The sequence below is a fragment of the Xenopus laevis genome, chromosome 5S (genome assembly GCF_017654675.1).
Source record: "Xenopus laevis strain J_2021 chromosome 5S, Xenopus_laevis_v10.1, whole genome shotgun sequence".
Classification (NCBI taxonomy): Eukaryota; Metazoa; Chordata; class Amphibia; order Anura; family Pipidae; genus Xenopus; species Xenopus laevis.
This window is the reverse complement of record NC_054380.1, coordinates 26,732,082-26,755,119: the sequence shown is the minus strand read 5'-3', so window position 1 is coordinate 26,755,119 and position 23,038 is coordinate 26,732,082. Positions and strand designations below refer to the sequence as shown.

General features: G+C 41.8%; 1 protein-coding gene across 3 annotated transcripts in view; it reads right to left on the bottom strand.

Annotated features, from left to right (window-relative positions):
- plcb1.S (phospholipase C beta 1 S homeolog) overlaps nucleotides 1-23,038 on the bottom strand; it is a 305,516-nt gene that overhangs the window by 79,768 nt on the left and 202,710 nt on the right. For all 3 annotated transcript variants that reach the window (XM_041564337.1, XM_041564338.1, XM_041564339.1), the window contains exons 10-11: nucleotides 6,665-6,811; nucleotides 1,823-1,980 (exon numbers count right to left, since the gene is read on the bottom strand). In XM_041564337.1, coding sequence (XP_041420271.1) covers nucleotides 1,823-1,980; nucleotides 6,665-6,811 — 305 coding nt within the window. The remainder of the gene's footprint in view (nucleotides 1-1,822; nucleotides 1,981-6,664; nucleotides 6,812-23,038) is intronic.

The following is a 23,038-nucleotide window of genomic DNA, read 5'->3' as shown; positions in this document are numbered from 1 at the left end:
TCTGATGACGTCACATGATGAAGGCACTGTGAGTGAGCGAGAGGTGCCGTGGAGATGTGGGCCGGGTAGGAAGTGAATGGTGTGTGGCAGCTGGCGCCCTGGCAAAACAAGTGACTGAACTTTTCCAGGGGGGGGCAACGGCCCCCTTTTGCCCCCTTCTGTGAATGCCCATAGAGGCGAGTTTTTCCCTAGCAGTGCGCACACAGGAGCGTGTGTTCTGTCAAAGCGTAGCCATTCGCGTCATTGACTCGAGTATAAGCCGAGTTCGTCGTTTTTAGCACATTTTGGGTGCTGAAAAACTCGGCTTATACTCAAATATATACGGTAACTCAAAAACAAGAAATAATAAAAAATGAAGACCAATTGCAGATTGTCTCAGACTATCCCTCTCTACATCATACTAAAAGTTAATTCAAAGGTGAACCATCCATTAAAGGAACAAGCTAGATCTGCTAATGTTCCACTATCCATGGAAACTCAACTCTAACATATGTAGAAAGTTAATTGTTAACTAAATTAAATCTCTTTCTATTGTTGATTAGTATCCCTTATTTTTCCAGTAAAAATGTGCATATATAGATGTGAGGATCAGAATTATAATTATTTATCAGAAGCATCACAGTTGCTATTTTTAAAGACAACAAGCAGAAAATCAATCTGTCAGTCCTGCATCATCAACTGATCTTCCTGTCCAAGTCTTTATGAGGAAAGTTTAGCATTTTGTATAAATGATTAATCATAATACTTGTCATTTCTAATCTGTTTAATGCGGGATCCGCTAAAATGTCACCTACATATGATGTGTTGCTTATGTTTGTTGGCTGAGGCTGATCATCATTTCACAGATAATTAGAGAGTGGCGTAATCAGGAGCGGCAATATTTCCCAATAGGATTCTTGTATTAATAACTGTAATTTCTAGCAGTAAATTGGCCATGAACAAAGATCTTTGTTTTCAATCGCTTGAAGTAACAAAGCTTCTCTACAAACAAAAGTCTTCTGAAAATGTTTGTCGAAGCCAATTGAGTTGAGGAAATTTAAAGGCCACATAATAAACTGAAGGGCCGCCTTCGTTAAGGTTGTCTTTTGGGAGTCTTCAAACCAACTGCTGCCATTGTAAGTGCTATTGATTTTTAACACAAATCTTATAGGAATATGAAGTGATTAAATGAAGTAAATAATTAATCCAGGGACTGTGAGACCAGTCAAACCTATGATACTCAAAGTCTGGTAAGGCCTGAGTAGGCTCCTCGAAGTTTGTGCTTTTATTGCACTAGAAAGGCTTATCATCCAAAATGATTTTTTTTTTTTCTCTAAAATACTTATAAGGGTATCTCCTTCGAATGAGGAATATACATCTGTTCCTATCTATATATATGAAGTCAATTTCTGAGTAGAGATAGGAAGGTACTAAACTTGTATGTGGTTCTAAACGTTTATTTATTTATTTTTTTCTGGAAAAATCAAAATAAAGAATTAAAAAATAAATAAAAAATGGATGTTATAGATTTTTTTTTTTATTTGGACGCAGTGCTATATGGATACTGTCTATTTATGTATAATGAGAAATATAAGGGAATAGGAAAACCCTTGGTGTAAATGAGTATTTTTAAGACTGTACAAAATTCGTTATTCTCATTGCAAGAATGACTTTGAGCTGTCAGTATTTATGATATTGAGATTTTCAGATCATGTCGAATGAGTGGCTGTTTGCAGAAAGCCTTGAAAGCTCCCATAGTATGTAGGAAATGATGTCTCTGGAAACCTTGGGAGAGGAAAACAAAGCAGGTTATGGAGTTTACCAATCCCAGTCTCTTATATACCTTAAATGATATTTCTGTTGTCATGGTGAATCCATGGGTAATGACCGGCTCTTCCTCGGCGGTCCGTCCCTTCCAGCAATCCAGTTCCACGCAGCGACAGCCAGCCAAGAGCACTTGCCGATACATCTCCACCGAAGAGTTTCCAGCCAGCTGCCCAGCTGCAATAAAAGGAATCAATCACATCTCTTCCAATCCACATCTCTCAAGTGGCCGCATAATGACACTTGACACACTTATTTAATGCTAAAGGGCTGCATTCCAGATTGGGAATGTTAAAAATAGACACTGGAGTTCAATGACACACGCTTGCAAACCTCCAGGTCTCCAATCTCCAGGTAACATCTGAAAACACCACTAAGGCTACAATAATTTAGTGTTCATACTGTATCTATTTATATATGTACATTTCATTAGACACTTTTTAATTACACAAGTTTTTTGCCGGAGAGATTTGTCTAGAGTGCTTTGGAAAAGTCAGATACTGTCTAATATATATATATATATATCTATATATATATATCTATATATATATCTATATATATATATATATATATATATATATATATATATATATATATATATATATATATATATATATATATATATATAAATGTGTTCTATGGTTATAATACCTATGCTGTTTATTGGTAACACAATCACTGGGCAATTCACCAACATGGATGAAAACATGGCTGCTGATTCTACAGCATTGTGGCTCTTTTCTTTGCCACAGTGGTGTCTGTTTCTCCAAGTGAACTGTGACATTTAGTGACATTGGTTCAAATGGAAATCTGAAGCAGGAGCTCATTCATTAGAACAAATAATGTAACTCTTTTTAAACAAGAGATCGATGAATGGAAGACAAACCTCCTTCTGATGCAATGGGCTGACCCATGACCATGAAGCTCCTACAGGCTTTTAATACCCCTCTAACTTTTAATACCCCTCTAAGATATAGGAAGGAATATTTTATCTGCTATAGAGACGTTGGTGTCATTATATATATATATATATATATATATATATATATATATATATATATATATATATATATATATATATATATATATATATATATATATATATATATATACACACACACAATATATATATGTTTTAAATAAAAACAAAGACATGGCATTGTTTGAGAAGTGACTTATGTATTCCCTGCAGTTAATGAGCACAACGAGTATTTGGCGACATTAACCTCTACTACTCATTTAATGCCATTTTGATTTTCATTTGAGCTGTAATCACTCCTTCCCCCAGCCAAAAAAAGGCAAAAAAGCCCTTATACACAATGGTGTTAAATAAGTAATGAGCACTTGATGTGCTGCCAAGTGTTTCCATTAAGGCTCAGGAAACGGCCTCTGCAATTAGAAATCTTTCAATGCCTCATGTCTCTGTAGGAGGAGATCAGCCTCCGGCCCGGGCACACGCTACCACCTTGCCTACATGTGACCATATGATTGTGCCATGCTTGCTTATGTGCCCTCCTTAACATAAACATTCCATGCCAGATGCTAATGAGATTCCTCAGGAAAAAATAACTTCTTCTCAATGGGAGAAAATGGATTTATGACAATAATAAATTGCAGCCCCTTACAAAATCCTCTTGTATTGAAGCAGAGGGCCCAAAATGTTTATAATTTGTCAGTAAAATTTAAACTACAGTAAACTGTGAATTTTGATTCTGTTGCTTAATTGCTGTTATTATTATACAGTTGCTTAACAACATTCCAGTTTATAGCACATTGTGCCAAGTTCCATATATATTTAATTTTCTCAAAGGTCAATAAAAGTTCACAAAAACTTGCCATTTCATCAAGTGTCACCCCAAAGGGTGCATTTTGGTTTTGAACCCTTAGTAGGAATTAGTAAAATTAATTGAATGAAATGATATGAACAAGTATCTATCTATATATATATATATATATATATATATATATATATATATATATATATATATATATATATATATATATATATATATACATACAAATACAAGAGTCCTCTGCACTTAACCCATTATAAATATATTTAAGACATTGAGACATTTTGTGCATATAGCTACTAAAAATGCCTTACCCTTTAAACAAAACAGGGATTGTTTGTCCATATATTGCAATATATTTAAGCTGGCCAACTACGTCAAAGTCATCCCATATCTGGCCAGTCCTACGCTCAATTTTCATCTGATTCATTAAGAATTATATTGCTTCATTATACATTTTACAAAGGGACTTTTACCTGAAACTTACTTGCTGCTTTCAAAGTAAAACTCCCAAACTTGGTTGCCCTTTTATTAGACACGAGCGGGATCACCTGACTATAGCTGGGAAGGTTGGGAACTATATTTTGTGGTCACAGCCTCTTTGCACCCAACTTTTCCTTGTTTTATATATATATATATATATATATATATATATATATATATATATATATATATATATATATATATATATATATATATATATATATATATATATATATATATATATAGTGAATAAAGTACCCCCTATTGTAAAATATAAGGATATTATAAGTTACCGAGGAGTTTCATGACCATATAAAACGGTGAGTTCTGATGTCATTTCTGTCACATGACTCACTGAACTTTGTGTATTATAATAAATAAAGTACCCCCAGTTGCAAAATATAAGGATATTAGAAGTTACCTTGGAGTTCCATGACCTGTATAAAAATTCCAGTGAGTCATGTGACAGAAATGACATCAAAACTCACCGTTTATAAGGATATAATTTACATAGCTTTTGTGTATTATATATATATATATATATATATATATATATATATATATATATATATATATATATATATATACAGAACACTTCATCAATGACTATTCATTGGCACTTCCTGTTTTGGTGGGTATCTTTACTTGAAATACTCAAAATACAATCATGAATGCGAAACGGCAATTAAATTTCAAAGTAATAAACCATCTGATGGGTTCATGTCTTTCTTTTTCTGACTGAAATAGCTAAAATAACAGCCATGGGAAAGAAACTAAAATGTCATGTAAACGAAGACTGCAAAATCATAGACATTTTAATCTCAGCCAGAATTTCATTTAAAGAAGAGTCCCATGTGGAGTTCTGCTTCAGATTTTATGAAGTGAACCAGTCAAGTAGTAAAGCTGCATCATTGCTATAGGAACAACATTTTGTAAAATCCCTTCTACAATGGCAACCATCCAGCCTTAAAGAGGAAATTCATGTTGTTTTTTAACTTGAATTTAATATTTAGGTTTGGCATAATTTAATGGTTAGCTGAAATGTAAATGATGAAGTGCTGATATGAATATTAGTTCACATATTAAATTGCGAATTAGTTGGTTTTCTTCTCAGCAGAAGAAAATCACAGTCACTGGTCCTAACTAACACAGTAAGGTTGAAAAAAGACACATATCCATCAAGTTCAACCTTTTAATATATATAACCTGCCTAACTGCCAGTTGATCCAGAGGAAGGCAAAACCCTTTTGATCGAAGCCTCTACAATTTGCCTTTCTGGGGGAAAAAATCATTCCTGACTCCAAGACGCAATGGAACCAATCCCTGGATAAACTTGTACTATCAGCTATCTTCCATAACCCTGTATGCCCTCCCTTGCTAAAAAGCCATGCAACCTCTTCTTAAAGCTATCTAAATAGCATACCAAAACTAAAAGAAACTCTGTAATCATGGGAGAGAATTAGGGGGTGCCTTAAAACTTAGGAAACTAAGGGGAAAACAGTGGAGCAGTGGGATTTTCCTCCAGGACATTGCTAGAAGTCATTGGAGGCAACTTCACTAGGATTTGAAGAATAATGCTTATGAATGGGATCACAACTGAACCTGTGAGAGGAGAAGGTTCCAGTAAAGGAATGTGCCCTGAGGTAGGAAGCTGCAACATTTGGGGATAGGGGATCTGTGAATTAGAATTAGCCAGCTGAAGGTTGGACTGTAGTTCTGTGTCATCCTTGGAAATTGGATCTTGACTTGCCCTAGACCTGATAATCTTCACTGTTACTGAACCAATCTGAATAACTTTGCACTTATCTTTGAGTGAAAGGGGCAAATTTTGTGAGAGAACATGATTACAGTCTACAAATACATTAGAGGACATTATAGACACATAGCAGGGGACCTTTTTACCATAAAGAGGATCACCGCACCAAAGGCCACATTTCAGACTAGAGGAATTCATTTGAAGCAGAGTAGGGGGTTCTTCACAGTGAGGTTGGGGAATGCACTGCCGGATGATGTTGTGATGCTGATTCTGTTAATGACTTTAAGAATGACTTGGATTGGACAAGAAGAAAATCCAAGGCTATTGTGATATTAAAATCTATAGTTACTGTAAGAATATATATAGTTTATATGAGTGTATGGAGGGGTCAGTGTGTGTGTATGTATGGATGCTGGGTTTCATTTGGAGGGGTTTAATTTGATGGCCTTTGGTCTTTATTCAATCTGATTTAACTATGTAACTATATTTTGGACAAAGGCTTATTAACGTTAATATAAGTCTGGACACTGGTATAATTAGTGACGGAGGAGTTGTGATCAAGGTTTTCAAGGTATAGTTTTCAAATATAACTTAATATCCATATCCATATCAGTAGGGCCGCATTATCCTTTCTTATAATTACTGTTGTATACTTATGAGTACACTGCTGTTTAAATTCCAGTTTTAACCCTCTTCAAGCTCTTCCATAATCACCTGCTTCATTCTCATGACTCATATGTTGCACTACAAAGTTACAGCCTTTTCCCCATTCCATAACACAAGGTGACAGCTTCACTCATCACAAACAAGTTTTCCTAGAACAACTTACCAGTGAGGTAGGTATTATGGGAAGAATTAATGAAATAATGAGATAATGGCTGAGACATGTCTTCATTCAAATCCAGTTTCTCAGGTGGTACAACTCCATTCTCTTCTCCGCTCAGATAGTTCATGAAGCCCTCCACAGATATCTGACCTGAAAAAACACAAATGTAAACAAAAGATTATTTTTGTTTTGTTTTTTACCATTCCCAGTAAATATTTAATTTGAAATACTCAAATATGATCATTCATCAAGTCATAGTAACCAATTATTTGAATTATTTTGCTTAATAAATTAGGCGATGATCACATTTTAGGTTCTGAAATGTTCAAATTAGTATTATCATTATTCTTGACTATTATACTTATATACTTTTTAATATTCTATAATACTGATTGGCCAACCCCCAATAACACACAATATAGTAAGAGTTAATACAATTTTGGATCAATCCGGGCCTCCTCATTGTGATATACATTTTTACCCTCTGTTAGTTCAGAATATCAGAATATCTATTGGATTATTGTGATATCCTCATTGTGATATACATTTTTACCCTCTGTTAGTTCAGAATATCAGAATATCTATTGGATATCGAACAGAACATCGGACATGATCCATGTTTCCCAAAACAATAAAGTAGCCTATTTGTGAAAAAGGGTTTGTTCTAGTTTCATTAAAGAAGGATATTGAACTGATTTTATGAAATGTTTTATAAAGACAGCTCGTGGAAGTAGCAGGCTTTGTGAGATGAATTGTGCATACTGCAGGGGAATGCTTTACATTGACACATTATATGGAAAAATGGATTCCAGTTGATCCAGAACAATCCCTAAATATTATTAATGTAAAAAAAATTGGCTCAGAATAGAACAAATCAACATATTCTGAAACAACTGAAGTTTAATATTGATCAAACCACTTCAAAATAATATATCACCCATTCATGCTTTTGGTGGATGCGGAATGATTTGGAAGGCTAGGCCCATGATAAATGCTCATATCTATCAAATTGATTAAACTGACCTATCAAAGTAATACGTTGACTTAGATCAGTTACTAAAAATTCCATACATGTTTGTTGTGGAACTTCAAGAACCGGAGACCACTTGAGGTGAAAAGTTTATTTGACACAAGCTCCGTGAATTTGGAACTCACAAAGAGTGAGAACTAGGGATGGGCGAATAAATTCGCCATGGTTAAATTCGCGGCGAATTTCTGCGTTTCGCCGCGGGCGAATTTTTCGCGAAATTGCGGCAAAAATTCGCCTCGCGACTCGTTTCGCCGCGCGTCGAAAATTTCGTCGCGCGACGAGCCGAGACGCCGCTAATGCGCGTCAAAACAAAAAGACGCGCGACAAACTAAACATCACCCACAGCAGCCAATAAGATGTGAGCCATCCCTGAGCCAACCCACTGGCTATATAAGGAGCTGCAGAGGCGGCCATTACTCGTGGCGTTTCTGGTAGAGGTAGAGAGAGCAGGATAGTGAGAGATTTGTGTGTGATTTAGCTAGTGGAGTTTGTGTAGAGAGCTTTTTTTTTTTCTGAGTCAGTGCAAGTGGAGGTTGTGGATTTCAGTTTACTGTTTTCCCTCTTCTGCTTGCCTGCTCACCACCCAATAGCCCTTTTTAGGGCTAACTGTCTTTGTCTTTGTCTGTGCTGGTGTGTGTACTCCTTGTGGGTGCACACTTCTGCTGAGGGGATTTAGTTGAGGGTTTTATTTTTTTCTCCTTTCCTTCCCCGAAATATCCAAACCCCCCCTTATATATATATTTTTTTTTTAAGTTTAGTTGCCCAATATGACGGGCCGTGGGAGAGGGGGGATGGGTGGTGGTGGTGGTGGTGGGAAGAAGGGTGGGATAGGGAGGGGTGGCCGAGGAAGAGGCCGTGGTGCTGGCCGTGGGCATCCAACCCCACAACAGCCATGTGCCATGCCCAGTCTGGGCACTGTAAATCAGTCGCAGCACAAGCTGCCATCAAAGCAGCTGCCATCACAGCAGCAGCTGCAACAACAACAGCAGCAGCTGCAACAACAACAGCAGCAGCTGCAACAACAACAGCAGCAGCAGCTGCAACAACAGCAGCAGCACCCGCAACAACAGCAGCAGCAAATGCCACAGCAGCAGGTGGCTGTGGGTCGCAGCAGCGGGGCAACTGGTCCACGTAGGACTGTGCCCGATTTTTTTGCCACTGCTTCGCGACCCATACGGTCGCAGCAGGCAGAGGCAGTGGTAGACTGGCTGACCCAGGCTACCTCATCTGCAGCGGGCACCAGTGAGCGGCAGGAGGTGGCATCACCTGCTAGCTCAGTGTGGGATGACACCCCATCCCTCTTATTTGATCCTGAGGTGGACTTGGGCCCAGACACCCTGGATCTTTTTGATGATCAGGCAGGAATGGGGGGGGCATTCATGTCTGATGAAGAGGAGGAGGTGGTCATTTCACAGCCCACATCAATAGGGGATATTGGGCAGGGTCCCCTTATGGCAGGGCAGCAAGTTGCTGGTGTGGGGTCAGACACCAGCATGCTGGATGTGGGTATTGATGCCATGTATGAGGCAGGGTCTGGTCTGGGGGAGGACGATGACAGGGACAGACCCTGGGAGCCGGCTCCAGAGGATAACAGCAGCAGTTCAGGGGGGGAACTGTTTGTTGTTGATGAGGATGAAGAGCCGGCTCCACCGACCACTGCTAGGGGGGGCAGGCAACAGGGCAGCACTGCGCCTAGGTCCAAAGCCTATGTGCGTACGGGTGGGGACCATCCTCAACCCTCCACAGCAGGCAAGGCAGTGGCCCGCACTTCAGCAGTGTGGGCTTTTTTCACGTGCCAGGCAGAGGACCAGGCAATAGCAGTGTGCCAGCTCTGCCGGCAGAAGGTTCGAAGGGGGCAGGCAGGGTCACATATGGGAACATCAGCTTTAATTTCCCATATGAAACGTCATCACAGGATGACGTGGGAGCAGCACCAAAGTGGCAGGGCACCGGGTGGCAGTGGTGCTTCCTGTCCACCTCCTCCCATTCCTCAGGGAAGAGGTGCTAGCTCCCCAGACCCTGCAGCAGGTGAAGAGGATTCTGGGCTCACAGTCGGAGGCAGCCACTGTGTAGCTCAGCCTCTTCTGCAGCCTCCTCCTCCTCAATGCGGCCCCTGTCCCGCCAGGTTTCCCTCCCCCAGTTCCTCAGCCGCAAGACGCCTCTCTCCCCCAGCCACCCCCAAGTGCAGAGGCTTAATGGCTGCCTGGCAAAGCTTCTGGCAGTGCAGCTGCTGCCCTATCAGCTAGTCGAAGCAGCCCCCTTCCGACAGCTGATGGCTTGCGCTGCCCCTAACTGGCGGATCCCCAGCCGCCATTATTTTGCCAGGAAGGCCGTCCCTGCCATCCACCAGCATGTGGTTGAGAATGTGTCCCTGTCGCTGGATCATGCTGTTGGCGGCAGGGTGCACTGCACCACTGACACGTGGACCAGCAGGCATGGGCAGGGGAGGTACATAACCTACACTGCGCACTGGGTCACCCTCATGAGTGCTGGGGAGGGTGCAAGCCGGGGCGCTCCCCTCAGGCTACAGGTGCCTCCCCGTGGGGTACAGGGCAAACCCCACATGTCCACTTCCTCCTCCTCCTCCTCCACTATGGATGAGCCACCCCTGAAGCGTCCCCGCAGCTACGCTTCAGTGCAGCACAGGCGATGTCAGGCTGTGCTGCAACTCCTCTCCCTGGGCGAGAGGAGTCATACTGCACCTGAGCTCATGGCTGCCTTCCAGACTCAGGTGCAGCGGTGGTTCACTCCCCGCCAGCTCCAAGCAGGTAATATTGTTTGCGACAACGGTCGCAACCTGCTGGCCGCCATCCGCCTAGGGCACCTGACCCACATGCCTTGCTTTGCACATGTCCTCAACCTTGTGGTGCAGCGCTTCCTCAAGAGCTACCAAGGGTTGGGTGACATGCTGGAGAAGGTACGTAGGGTATGTGCCCATTTTCGCAGGTCCCCCACCGCCAGCGCGTCTTTGGCACGGATGCAGCGGCAGCATAGTCTGCCACCCCACCGGCTCATCTGTGACCTGCCGACGCGCTGGAATTCCACCCTGCACATGGTGGAGCGCCTCGTAGAGCAGCGCTGGGCGGTCAGCAATTACCTGCTGGAGCACAGTGCCAGGGGTACTCAGGGGGCAGATTTGGGGTACTTTAGTGCAGAGCAGTGGCAGCAAATGAGGCAGCTCTGCCAAGTACTTGCCCCCTTTGAGCAGGCGACACGCTTTGTTAGCAGGGACAATGCGTGTCTTAGCGATGTCATACCCCTGGTGTTCCTCCTCAAGCGCACGTTGGATGGGCTGCTAGAGGAGGGTGACGTGCCTGAGGAGGAGGAGGAGGAGGAGAGTAGGCCCCGTAGGCAGGCAGAGGGGGCTGAGGAGGAGATGGTGCCCGATGAGGAGGATGAGGGAGAGGAGGACTGGGTGCCTGCGCAGCATGGGGAGCAGGGCACATGCCACCCAACCACCCCAGCTATTGTCCGCGGCTGGGAGGGTACAGAGCAGGGGCAGGTCGAGCCAGATGACCTGCTGCATCTGGAGGGCAGTCAAGAAGAGGTTGGTCGGGGGCACCTCTTTTACATGGCTGCCCATATGCAGACTTGCCTCCGAAGCGATCCCCGGGTCTGTTCTATCAAAGACCGGGAGGATTATTGGGTGGCTACTTTGCTTGACCCACGGTACAAGGGAAAGGTGGGGGAGTTCCTTGTACCCAGCCAGAGAGAGAGGAGGATGGGTCAATTGAGGAAGGCTCTGTGCTCAAAATTAGTGGAGGCCTTCCCCCAGTCTGACACTTCTCAGGCCTCCACTACTCCACACACCCAGCAGAGACGGGGGCCTAGCAGCAGCAGCAGCAGCAAGGGCGGAGATCTCATGGGTGTGTGGAAGAGCTTTTTCGAGCCTCAACGGCCAGCAGCAGGCCCAGTCAGCACCCAAAGCCACCACCAGCAGCGGGTGGAGCATATGGTGGCTGACTACATGGGGTCAGTCAGCGTGCAGGATGCCATTCGCCCTGACGATGACCCCATGCATTATTGGGTCTCGAGGCTCGACCAGTGGCCAGAACTGGCACAGTACGCTCTGGAGGTGCTGGCTTGCCCCCCTGCCAGTGTCCTGTCAGAGCGTGTCTTCAGTGCCGCAGGTGGGGTGGTCACTGAGAAGCGGACACGGCTATCCACTGGCAGCGTGGATAAGCTGACATTCATTAAAATGAATGAGGCATGGATAAGCGGGGATATCCAAGTGCCCACTGCAGACAGCAGAGACTAGCCTCCTCTCCTCCTTCTCCTCCATAGATTTATCCTCCTCTCTCCATTGCTGCCCATACTCTCCTCCTCAGTGGTATTGCCCATTCCCCATCTGTCTGCACCTGCTGCCCTTGCTGCTGCTGCTGCTGCTGTAGCCTGCTACTAGCCCTAGTAGTACTGCTGCTGTGCTGCATTGTCTGCAATTTTTTTATGGTGGGGGCCTATCAAAGCTCCTACTGCTATCGTAGATACTACTGCTGCATTGTCGGCAAATTTTTTTAGTAGTTGAGGCCTAACATGGCCTCTAAATATGTTTCTTCGAATACTGCCACATTGTTGGCTAATTTCTTCTGGTTGAGGCCTAACATGGCTTCTAAAAATGTTTCTACGAATACTGCCACATTGTTGGCTAATTTCTTCTGGTTGAGGCCTAACATGGCTTCTAAATATGTTGCTTATAATTTTGCCGCTAAGTTGGCTAATTTCTTCTGGTTGAGGCCTAACATGGCTTCTAAAAATGTTTCTTCGAATACTGCCACATTGTTGGCTAATTTCTTCTGGTTGAGGCCTAACATGGCTTCTAAATATGTTGCTTATAATTTTGCCGCTAAGTTGGCTAATTTCTTCTGGTTGAGGCCTAACATGGCTTCTAAATATTTTTCTTACAATTTTGCAGCTAATGTCTTCTGTTTGGGGCCTGCCTTATTTAATTCTTCTGGCTCTAATATAGAGTTTATTAAAAGTTACAACATGACTGTTGTTGCCGCTGCTGTTGCTACTAATGCCTCATTATTTGGCAAACGTCTTCTGTTTGGGGCCTGCCTCATTTAATTCTTCTGGCTCTAATATAGAGTTGATTGAAATTTACAACATGACTGTTGTTGCCGCTGCTGTTGCTACTAATGCCTCATTATTTGGCAAACGTCTTCTGTTTGGGGCCTGCCTCATTTAATTCTTCTGGCTCTAATATAGAGTTTATTAAAAGTTACAACATGACTGTTGTTGCCGCTGCTGTTGCTACTAATGCCTCATTATTTGGCAAAACTCTGGTGGGTGTCTATCAAGGCTCCTACTGCTGTTGCTGACACTACTGCTGCATTGTCGGCAATTTTTTTTTGTAGTTGAGGCCTATCATGGCTTCTAAAACTGTTTCTTCGAATACTGCCACATTGTTGGTTAATGTCTTCTGGTGGTTGAGGCCTAACATGGCTTCTAAAAATGTTTTTTCGAATACTGCCATATTGTTGGCTAATTTCTTCTGGGGGTTGAGGCCTATCATGGCTTCTAAAACTGTTTCTTCGAATACTGCCACATTGTTGGTTAATTTCTTCTGGTGGTTGAGGCCTAACATGGCTTCTAAAAATGTTTTTTCGAATACTGCCATATTGTTGGCTAATTTCTTCTGGGGGTTGAGGCCTATCATGGCTTCTAAAAATGTTTCTTCGAATACTGCCACATTGTTTGGCTAATTTCTTCTGGGGGTTGAGGCCTAACATGGTTTCTAAATAGGTTGCTTGTAATTTTGCCGCTAAGTTGGCTAATGTCTTCTGGTGGTTGAGGCCTATCATGGCTTCTAAAAATGTTTCTTCGAATACTGCCACATTGTTGGCTAATTTCTTCTGGTGGTTGAGGCCTAACATGGCTTCTAAAAATGTTTTTTCGAATACTGCCATATTGTTGGCTAATTTCTTCTGGGGGTTGAGACCTATCATGGCTTCTAAAAATGTTTCTTCGAATACTGCCACATTGTTTGGCTAATTTCTTCTGGGGGTTGAGGCCTAACATGATTTCTAAATAGGTTGCTTTTAATTTTGCCGCTAAGTTGGCTAATGTCTTCTGGTGGTTGAGGCCTATCATGGCTTCTAAAAATGTTTCTTCGAATACTGCCACATTGTTGGCTAATTTCTTCTGGTGGTTGAGGCCTAACATGGCTTCTAAAAATGTTTCTTCGAATACTGCCATATTGTTGGCTAATTTTTTCTGGGGGTTGAGGCCTATCATGGCTTCTAAATAGGTTGCTTGTAATTTTGCCGCTAAGTTGGCTAATGTCTTCTGGTGGTTGAGGCCTATCATGGCTTCTAAAAATGTTTCTTCGAATACAGCCCCATTGTTTGGCTAATTTCTTCTGGGGGTTGAGGCCTGCCTCATTTAATTCTTCTGGCTCTAATAAAATTGATTACAACAATGCTTGCTGCTTGGTTGTCAAATGTATTCACACTATTATTACCCCTGAAACGACTGCGGCCAAAAGTCCTTTGCCTCTGTCATTATTCTTTCTTTTGAAATGATAGGAGTGCTCTAAAAAATGTATACAGGGAGGGCATGTGTGTATAGCAGTAACTGAGTGGAACATAGGTGCGAATTGCTCTTCCCATTGATTCCAAAGCAAAACATGGCATATATACATTCATCACTGTGTACAAAAGTAAGGGAAATGTTTTAATGGTAGTCCCAAAGCCATGTCTGGTCTGGGAGTCAAAATAGGCCCTTGCATTCAAATTACACAGAGGCCCAAACAGGCCCCAAACATCAGCCCAGTAAATTTGACTGGAAACCAACCAACCTGGCAACCCTGGCTGACACAAACATAGCCATAAACTCTACTTAAATTCATGCTGTAAGTAATAATTTAGATTGAATTTGTCCTCTATGAATGCTTTTGTCCTTGAGTTAAATAAACGAGACAACACAGTTTGCTTAATGGAAAGAGGAATTTCATTCCTAGATGATGTCCATCTTACATCCCACTTTCAGCTGCATCTGCTATTTTGCGACTTTCAACTTCACAAGCAGTCTTGTCCCAGTTTGCTGTCCATAACCTTCAAAGAGAACACACGCCATCCTTTGTTTCCAAACACTTTACACAACGTATTCATAGATCCAGTGCAAAGCCCTTAAAGGGGTGGTTCACCTTTAAGGAAACTTTTAGTATGCAATAGTATGGCAAATTCTAAGCAACTTTTAATTTGGTTTTATTATTTGCCTTTTTCTTCTAAGTTCTGACTCTTTGCAGCTTTTAAATGTGGGTCAATGAGTTGACCCCAACTAAAAAGCAAATACTATGTCAGGCTACAAATGTATTGTTAGTCATTGCTACTTTTTTACATTTAGGCCTCTCCTATTCATATTCCAGTCTCTTATTTAAATCAATGTATGATTGCTAGGGGAATAATGTTACTTCTAATAGTGCCTAATTGCCAAATATAGTGTGACTTAATATCATAATTTATTTTAAAAAATCAATGTATTTGAGTGTTACAGTAGTCAATTTATCAATTTCGTCGCCGTCGCGACGAGGTTCGTCGCCGTCGCGACGAGGTTCGTCGCCGGGCGACGAGATTCGTCGCCGCGCGACGAGATTCGGCGCGCGTCATATCAAACTATGTTTGCGCATGCGCGCGCGTGCGTCATGTGACGCGCGTCGTGTGAGCGCACGCGTCATGTGACGCGCGTCATGCGCGCGTCAAAAATGGGCGTCGCCACTATAAATAGCCCCGCCCGTGCTTACATTTTTAGGAGTGCAGTTTGAAAATGGCAGGACCTGGCATGATGAACCGGGACCAGCTAAGGTACTTCGTCAGGTACCTGCACCAGGAGGGATACGACAATATCCCTCCTGGAGTGAGAGGAATCCAGGCGCTCCGAAGGAGCATAATGGAGAGATTGAGGCGCAGGCTGCGGAGGGAGTACCGCCTGCGTTTAAGTTTGCGGGAGCTCCAGAGGATCTGGAGCGATCTCAAAAGACGCCATAGCGCATTTGTAGATGAGCTGCGCATGGAGGTGGAAGGTAGAGTTATTTAAAAAGAAAACATCTTATAATGATTTGCTATTTTACAGCAAAAATGTATTTAAGTGAATACTGTAATTAGGATTGGAAACAGTTGACTTTGACTGACTGACATAATTGCAGACAAGTTAGATAACAAGTAAATGAGCTGTCAAATGGAGATTATTTAAACAGATTATAATAGATTTATTTAAATGCAATACATGAGTTTCCCTTCTTAACTACAATAAAGCCACTTGATTCCTATTTATTTTGGTATTTTGGAGCAAATGTGTATTTGTTTAGGCCTGTGACAAGGCTAATAAGAATTTTACTTCACATAAAGGTAGATTTATTTAAACATAATAAATAGGTTTCCCTTCTTAACTACAATAAAGCCACTTGATCAGGCTCGGATCTGTGGAAAGGTCACCAAGGCCCGGGCCTAGGGCTGGAAGATTTTAGGGTGGCGGCATGCTGCCCAACCACACCCATATTGGTTCAGAAAAACTGGGGATGCACAGGAGATACAATAGTTTCCCATGCAGCAATCCCCATTGCTCCTGTCCAGATGATAAAAATTTGCCCGAATAAAGGGGAGGGGACAGGGGCGACGAATGGCAGTGGGCCTAGGGGCGCCTACTATGTAAATCTTGCCCTGCACTTGATTCCTATTTATTTTGGTATTTTGGAGCAAATGTGTATTTGTTTAGGCCTGTGACAAGGCTAATAAGAATTTTACTTCACATAAAGGTAGATTTATTTAAACGGAAAAAATAGGTTTCCCTTCTTAACTACAATAAAGTTAATTTTCCTGTAGTTACAAACATGACACCTTATCCTGTATAATTTATACTATACAAATGCAATTGCTGTGTTACTCAAACTGAAATTTATTCATTGCCAGCTGAATGGATCCAAGATGATCCTGATGATGGGGAAGTACCACCACCACCACCACCACCTGACCAGGCAGCACCGCCTCCACCTGATGAGGCAGCACCGCCTCCACCTGATGAGGCAGCACCGCCTCCACCTGATGAGGCAGCACCGCCTCCACCACCTGTCCAGGCGGCACCACCACCTCACCAGGCGGCACGACCAGTGGACGACCAGGGGCTCAGTGTAGGCACTCAGACAGAGAATGCCTACTACGACCAGACTGAGCTCCTGGTCACCCTAGTCCACCAAGTTAATGCCATGCGGCAGGAGCTGGGAGAGGTTAGGGACATTGTAGACAACCTGCAGAGGGTAGTTGCTCCTCCTCCTCCTCCACTTTAATTTATTTATTGTTTGTTACAGCACCGTTGTGCTATATGTTGTAAATTAAAAATTTTTTTATATCTCTATATTTTGAGTTCATTTTTCATTTGACTAAACTAATACTCACATGGTACTTGGAATTGTTTGGATTCTAATAACACAACGATGACTATTCTTAATCGGAGTCATTAAAATTACATTACATAGTATTTCAGAATCATTACAATTACATGATGTAAATATAAGGTTCATTCACATAAACATATGGTTTATTCATTTTTATCTGAAATACAAAGCATCCAGATACTATCTGTTCAGATTTATTAGTTGTACTTGTGTTAGTAATCTACTATTAGATATATGAAGTACAGATGGTACTTTTTGGTTAAACAGAGATATAGAGTAGTAGTAGATACCATTACCAGTTGACCAGAGGTAATGTGAAAAAATCCACAAACGTTAAAAGTTTAAGAAACTTGCAAAATGGGAGCCATTTTTTCAAGATAGGAGTCCTCTAACAATGCAGGGCATGTGTGTAGCAGTATACTAAGTGAAACACGCATGTGTATTGGTCTTCCCATGGAGTCCAATCCAATTCAGCACATTCAGACACAAAGCAAAAGATACCATGTTCATTTATCATCACAGACTACAAAGCTTGAAACTAAGGGGAAAATTTTTATTTGTAGGCCCAAAGATGAAAAAAGGTTATACAAACAAAACACCCATAGAAGATGGGCTTCATCAAATTGCACTGCGCGTCAAAAATAACGTCGCGCGTTAAAACTCATACTGGCGTCCGCGACAAAATATTTTTGACGCGCGACAAAATCGGCCCGCGCGACTCGTTTCGCGAATTTTTCGCCGTTTCGCGAATTTCGCTGGAAATTCGCGAATTATTCGGCGAAGCGAAACGCGACAGATTCGCCCATCACTAGTGAGAACCCTAAACAAAGTCTTTATAAACTTGGGAACCTATAGTATGACATAAGAACTTACGGGCATTAGAAATTAGTCAATAGCTCTAGAAGATGGAGAAGACTGTTCAATAGGAATGCAATTAAAGCTCTCCCACTAGCACAATAAGGATTGGGATGTAAAGTGGAAAAGAGGTTTAATAGCTCTGACTTCTAGGGGCAGATTTATCAAGGGTCGAATTTCGAGGGTTAATAAACCCTCGAATTCGACCCTCGAAGTTAAATCCTTCAAATTCGAATATCGAATTCGAAGGATTTAGTGAAAATGCTTTGATCGAATAAAAATCTTTCAAAACGAACGATTCTAACAATTTTAATCGATCGATCGAAGGATTTTTATTAGATCAAAAAAAGCTTAGAATAGTGCTGGGGAAGGTCCCCATAGGCTAAAATTACACCTCGGCAGGTTTAAAGTGGCAAAGTATGTAGTCGAAGTATTTTTTTAAAGAGACAGTACTTCGACTATCGAATGGTCGAATAGTCGAACGATTTTTACTTTAAACCATTCGATTGAATTTGACCCATTCGATGGTCGAAGTACCCAAAAAAATACTTCGAATTCGAATTCTTCACTCGAGCTTAGTAAATCTGCCCCCTAGTGTTCTCTGTTCCTTAGCTTGTTATCATTGTGTACATTTATCCAGTCTCCCCAAACCTCCTTCCCCCTGCCTTCCACCTGCTATAATGATAAAACGCCAGCACCAATGCACTCACGGCTCTGATTTCCGAAGTCGCCCGAAGTTTCCTCGTGTTCTAGCTCCCTAACACATGCAGAACTAGAGTGTGCTCAAAGACTGATTAGATAGATAGAGTTGAGAGCCTAGCAAGGCATTGTATCATTTCACTTGTACACAATGCAAACAAATAGAAGTGCAAGGTGACTGGAATGGACAATTACTTACTCGAACACACAAATGTAAGGGGGAGCTTTATTATCGGGTGGGAAAACGGAGGAATAATTTTGCCACATTGAAAAATACACTGGCACTTGCGGCAAATTCAAGCAGGGAGGACCCCTTGCGTGTTTATTCACAGGAATGCAACGTTTTAGGGCTATACCCCTTTGTCAAGCATGTATAGCTTGTATAGCAAGTTTGTATAGCCCTGAAACGTTGTATTCCTGTGAATAAACATGCAAGGGGTCCTCCCTGCTTGAATTTGCCGCGAGTGCCAGTGTATTTTTCTATGAGATTAATTGGGAGGGTGCTGATCCCTCCAAAACCGAGCACCAGGCATCCAGAATTGAAGGCCAGGGTGTGCGAGCAGGCCTACTATCGAATAATTTTGCAAGACATCGCACTATAAAAAAACTTAATAAAAAGATGGTTGTGTATTGGGGATCTCTCTATGGCACAGGTTATGAACTTTGAAAGACAGGAGGTTGCAACTAAGTGTAGTAGAGGAATTAGGCTTCACCCAGAGGAAGTGTATCAAGTTTACAAGTAAAGATATTTTTATATTAGGATTTAAAATTAAGTGTGATTTTTATTTGGAAAGTCATTTTTCATCCTTACAGTAAGATATACTAGTGTATATCAAGACCCTGAATGGACCCTGTGTGGGATCCTTATTCCATGTCATTCTATGAGAAAACATAATAATCATCACAAGAGCTAATGCACTATTAACTGCGGATAGTTCCATCTGCTAGAACCCCAGGAGTCAGTTGGGGCAGAGTGTCTAGTTATTGGAACATAGACGGATAAACCCTCAGCTGCTTGAGAAAATCAATGTTATTTGGCTAATCAGAAAATGTTAAGAAATTCAATACCATTAGATGGACACACCCAATTCCAGACTGGGTATGGCCACCTTTATGCCAGTCTCACACTGTTGCCATCCTTCCACTGTTTCTACAATGAAAGGCAAGATGGCATCCTTTCTGGTGCTTGCGACTGTTTATTTTTGCCTGTAGCAAGTGCAAGGAGCACCTCTGGACACAAGTACCTTTAGTAAAGAGTATCAATTCTCACAACAGCAGTCATTTTATCATGACTTCAGTTGCAGTTGGTCAAGCCACGTGGACCTAATGCTGAACAAGTCTAACCTGGGATACTGGTCCAGTTTTCTCTAGCACTACAGGCAGATCTAGCTATGTGAAGCCAGTTAAAAACACAATTCAGTTTCTTGAGTGGGGGATGAACTCATTTTCTTCTTCAACCATGGATATGCCATTATGTAAATTCTTTTTTCTTGAGTGTGGATTATTTTTATCTTTCTCTGTATCTGTATGAATAGAACGTCTATTATGAATAGAAGTCTATTGTGTCCTTTTAAATGAATGAAGATATGTTTATTACAGGCAAGCATGCTGGGATTGACCTAACCAAGAAATACTGAATCGGCTGATTCAGTTTTGTAGACTATGCAAGGCTGTGAGGTTTGCTGTCAATATTTTTGACAGAGTAATCATTTAAGGCTGCTCAAAACACTTTACAGTATACAGATGGTGCGCTTCATATCCCATGTTCTTTCTCAGGACAGTTAAATTTTCTAATTACACCTTCCAAGCTTGATTCCTAAGGGTTGGTTTGATTCAGATGGTTGAAGAGAACATGGACTCTTCTGGGATCCAAATAGAGTTCAACATATGTCGAGCCCCATGGAATACATAGCACTCCATCTGTGTCTGTTTTGAGAAACAACATTTTTTAATTAAAGGTAAAAAGCATCTTTAATTGATTTAATGTCTTTCTTCCTCCTCTTCAATGATGTTACTTTGTCATCCTGTGCATTTACTGACCAAGCCTAGTGACAAATCTAAAGCTGACCTGACCCAGCCACTGCCCCACATCGTTTAAGCAAGAGGAGGAAGAGGAAGGTCCAAGGAAGTGTATCAATATAAAATGCAAATGACACCTTGGGACACACATCCTACATACAGTTTTGTGGGATTAAAATAAGGGCAATCTCTTCACTTTGGGAGTTTGCACCATGTTCTCATCTTGTTTTTTTAAGGGGCTCATGTGTCCTCCTACAGTCTTGTAAAATACAAAGAGGTGAACTGATAGTGGGGGAAATGACCTGTAATTAAGGTGTGACCCCAGCAAGTAACTAGACTGTGAGCAGCATTGGGGCAGACACTGAAGCACTTATTGCTTTATAAATAAAAGTATAATACTACAAATGCCACAATGAGAAACCTACGCTTGTGTTCATGTGCGTGGCAGTTACATATAAAGAGTTCAAGGCAATGCACACAGCCATAATTAACCCAAGGGATTGGGCAGCTTGATGTGTTTCCAGGAGCTACTGCAGCAATCAGTCACCCATCACTGGAGACAATAATCCCATTTGGTTAGGGATTTAGCCACTGGGAGAAAGTCATTAATGTGACACTTCCTTCAAAACTTGGGGTCTGGGATTTATTGATCAATAATGTAGTAATGTAGTTATTGCTGTGTGCTTTAAACACCAGTACACTTAATGATGTGCATCACCAATGGGAAATTTAGAAAACAAGGTTTAATATTACCTGTGTTTCCCTTCATCCCATTATTCACAATTGGTTTTCACGTTATAAGGGTAATTTCCCATGATCCTGTACACAAGTACTAGGTGCAAAATCACACAAACCCCTTAGTGCTCATTCAAGAAGCATTTGTACCCTGGCTCATGTTGAATTGTGCACCTCCAAGCATGAGGTTCAGAGTGCATCTCTACTAAGCATGTACACCCACGCATCTCTACTGAGAGTGTGCACCCACGCATCTCTACTGAGCATGTGCACCTCCGCATCTCTACTAAGCATCTACACCCATACATCTCTACTGAGAATGTGCAACCACGCATCTATACTGAGAATGTGCACCCACGCATCTCTACTGAGAGTGTGCACCCACGCATCTCTACTGAGAGTGTGCACCCACGCATCTCTACTGAGCATGTGCACCTCCGCATCTCTACTAAGCATCTACACCCATACATCTCTACTGAGAATGTGCAACCACGCATCTATACTGAGAATGTGCACCCACGCATCTCTGCTGAGAATGTGCAAGAACTTAGAAGAGGATCCATCCATGGGGGTCCTGAGATGAACCACAGGCCTGTGCAGTTTTCTGCTCGCAGGACCTGACCCAGCTTTCAGGTAGTTGAATTCAGTCCCTGGAGGGGGGTTCTGTAACATTTGGCACCTCCCAGTTTTAAATTTGGTTCTCCTTTACCATATCATGTTATCCCAATAAAGTCACATGGGGTGTTTATTTGTGTTATTGGCTATGTATAGCTGGGGTAGAGATAATCTTTTCAGATGTTGCACTGTACTAATAATAAAAATAATAATAGACACAATAATATTGCTGTTGCATTGGAATAAAGCACATCCTTGATGCAAATGACAGGCTAATACACTTTCTGCACAGTGAGAGCTGCCAGGGACAATTAAACAGAGAAGAACCTATTAACTACAGTACAAAATGTACATTCATCTGGTGAGGAGCCCACATGCCAGGCAGTCGCGTGTGCTTTGCACTGAAAGCAGTTACAGACGGGCCACAAGTACAGATGGAAATGAGAGATCCCTTTAAACGTTGTGTCAAATTAAACATTTAGAGCCTTTACCCGATAATAGGATTAATGAATTATTCAATGTACTACATTCTCATTGAGTCTCTGAGTGGTGGTTACCAAAATGTGGTGCTGGTCACCCTAGGTTGGGGCAGTGTTGGGGCAGGAAGAGGGGCTCAGCCTGAAGCCATTTAAGGTAAGAAATGGGGAGAACAACCCTTTGTCTCCTACATACGCTTAGTCCAGCTTGAAGAACAGTTGGGGTGAGATTTAGGGTAAATATTTCTTTCCTGTCCTAGATTCTTGAAACTATGACTTTTTCTCTGTAAAATAAATCAGTAGCTTGTACTGGATCCAAACTAAAATATAATTTAAAAAAAAAAACAGTTCATTTGGTTTATTTAATATTTACATGATTTTTTAGTAGACTAAAAAAGTGAATTTTCGAAGTAAAAAACTTTGAATTTCGAAGTAATTTTTGGGTACTTCGACCATCGAATAAGCCAAAATTCGATTCAAATTGAAAAAAACTTCGAAAATTCGACCACTCGAAAATAGAAGTATTGTCTCTTTAAAAAACTTCGACTTAGACACTT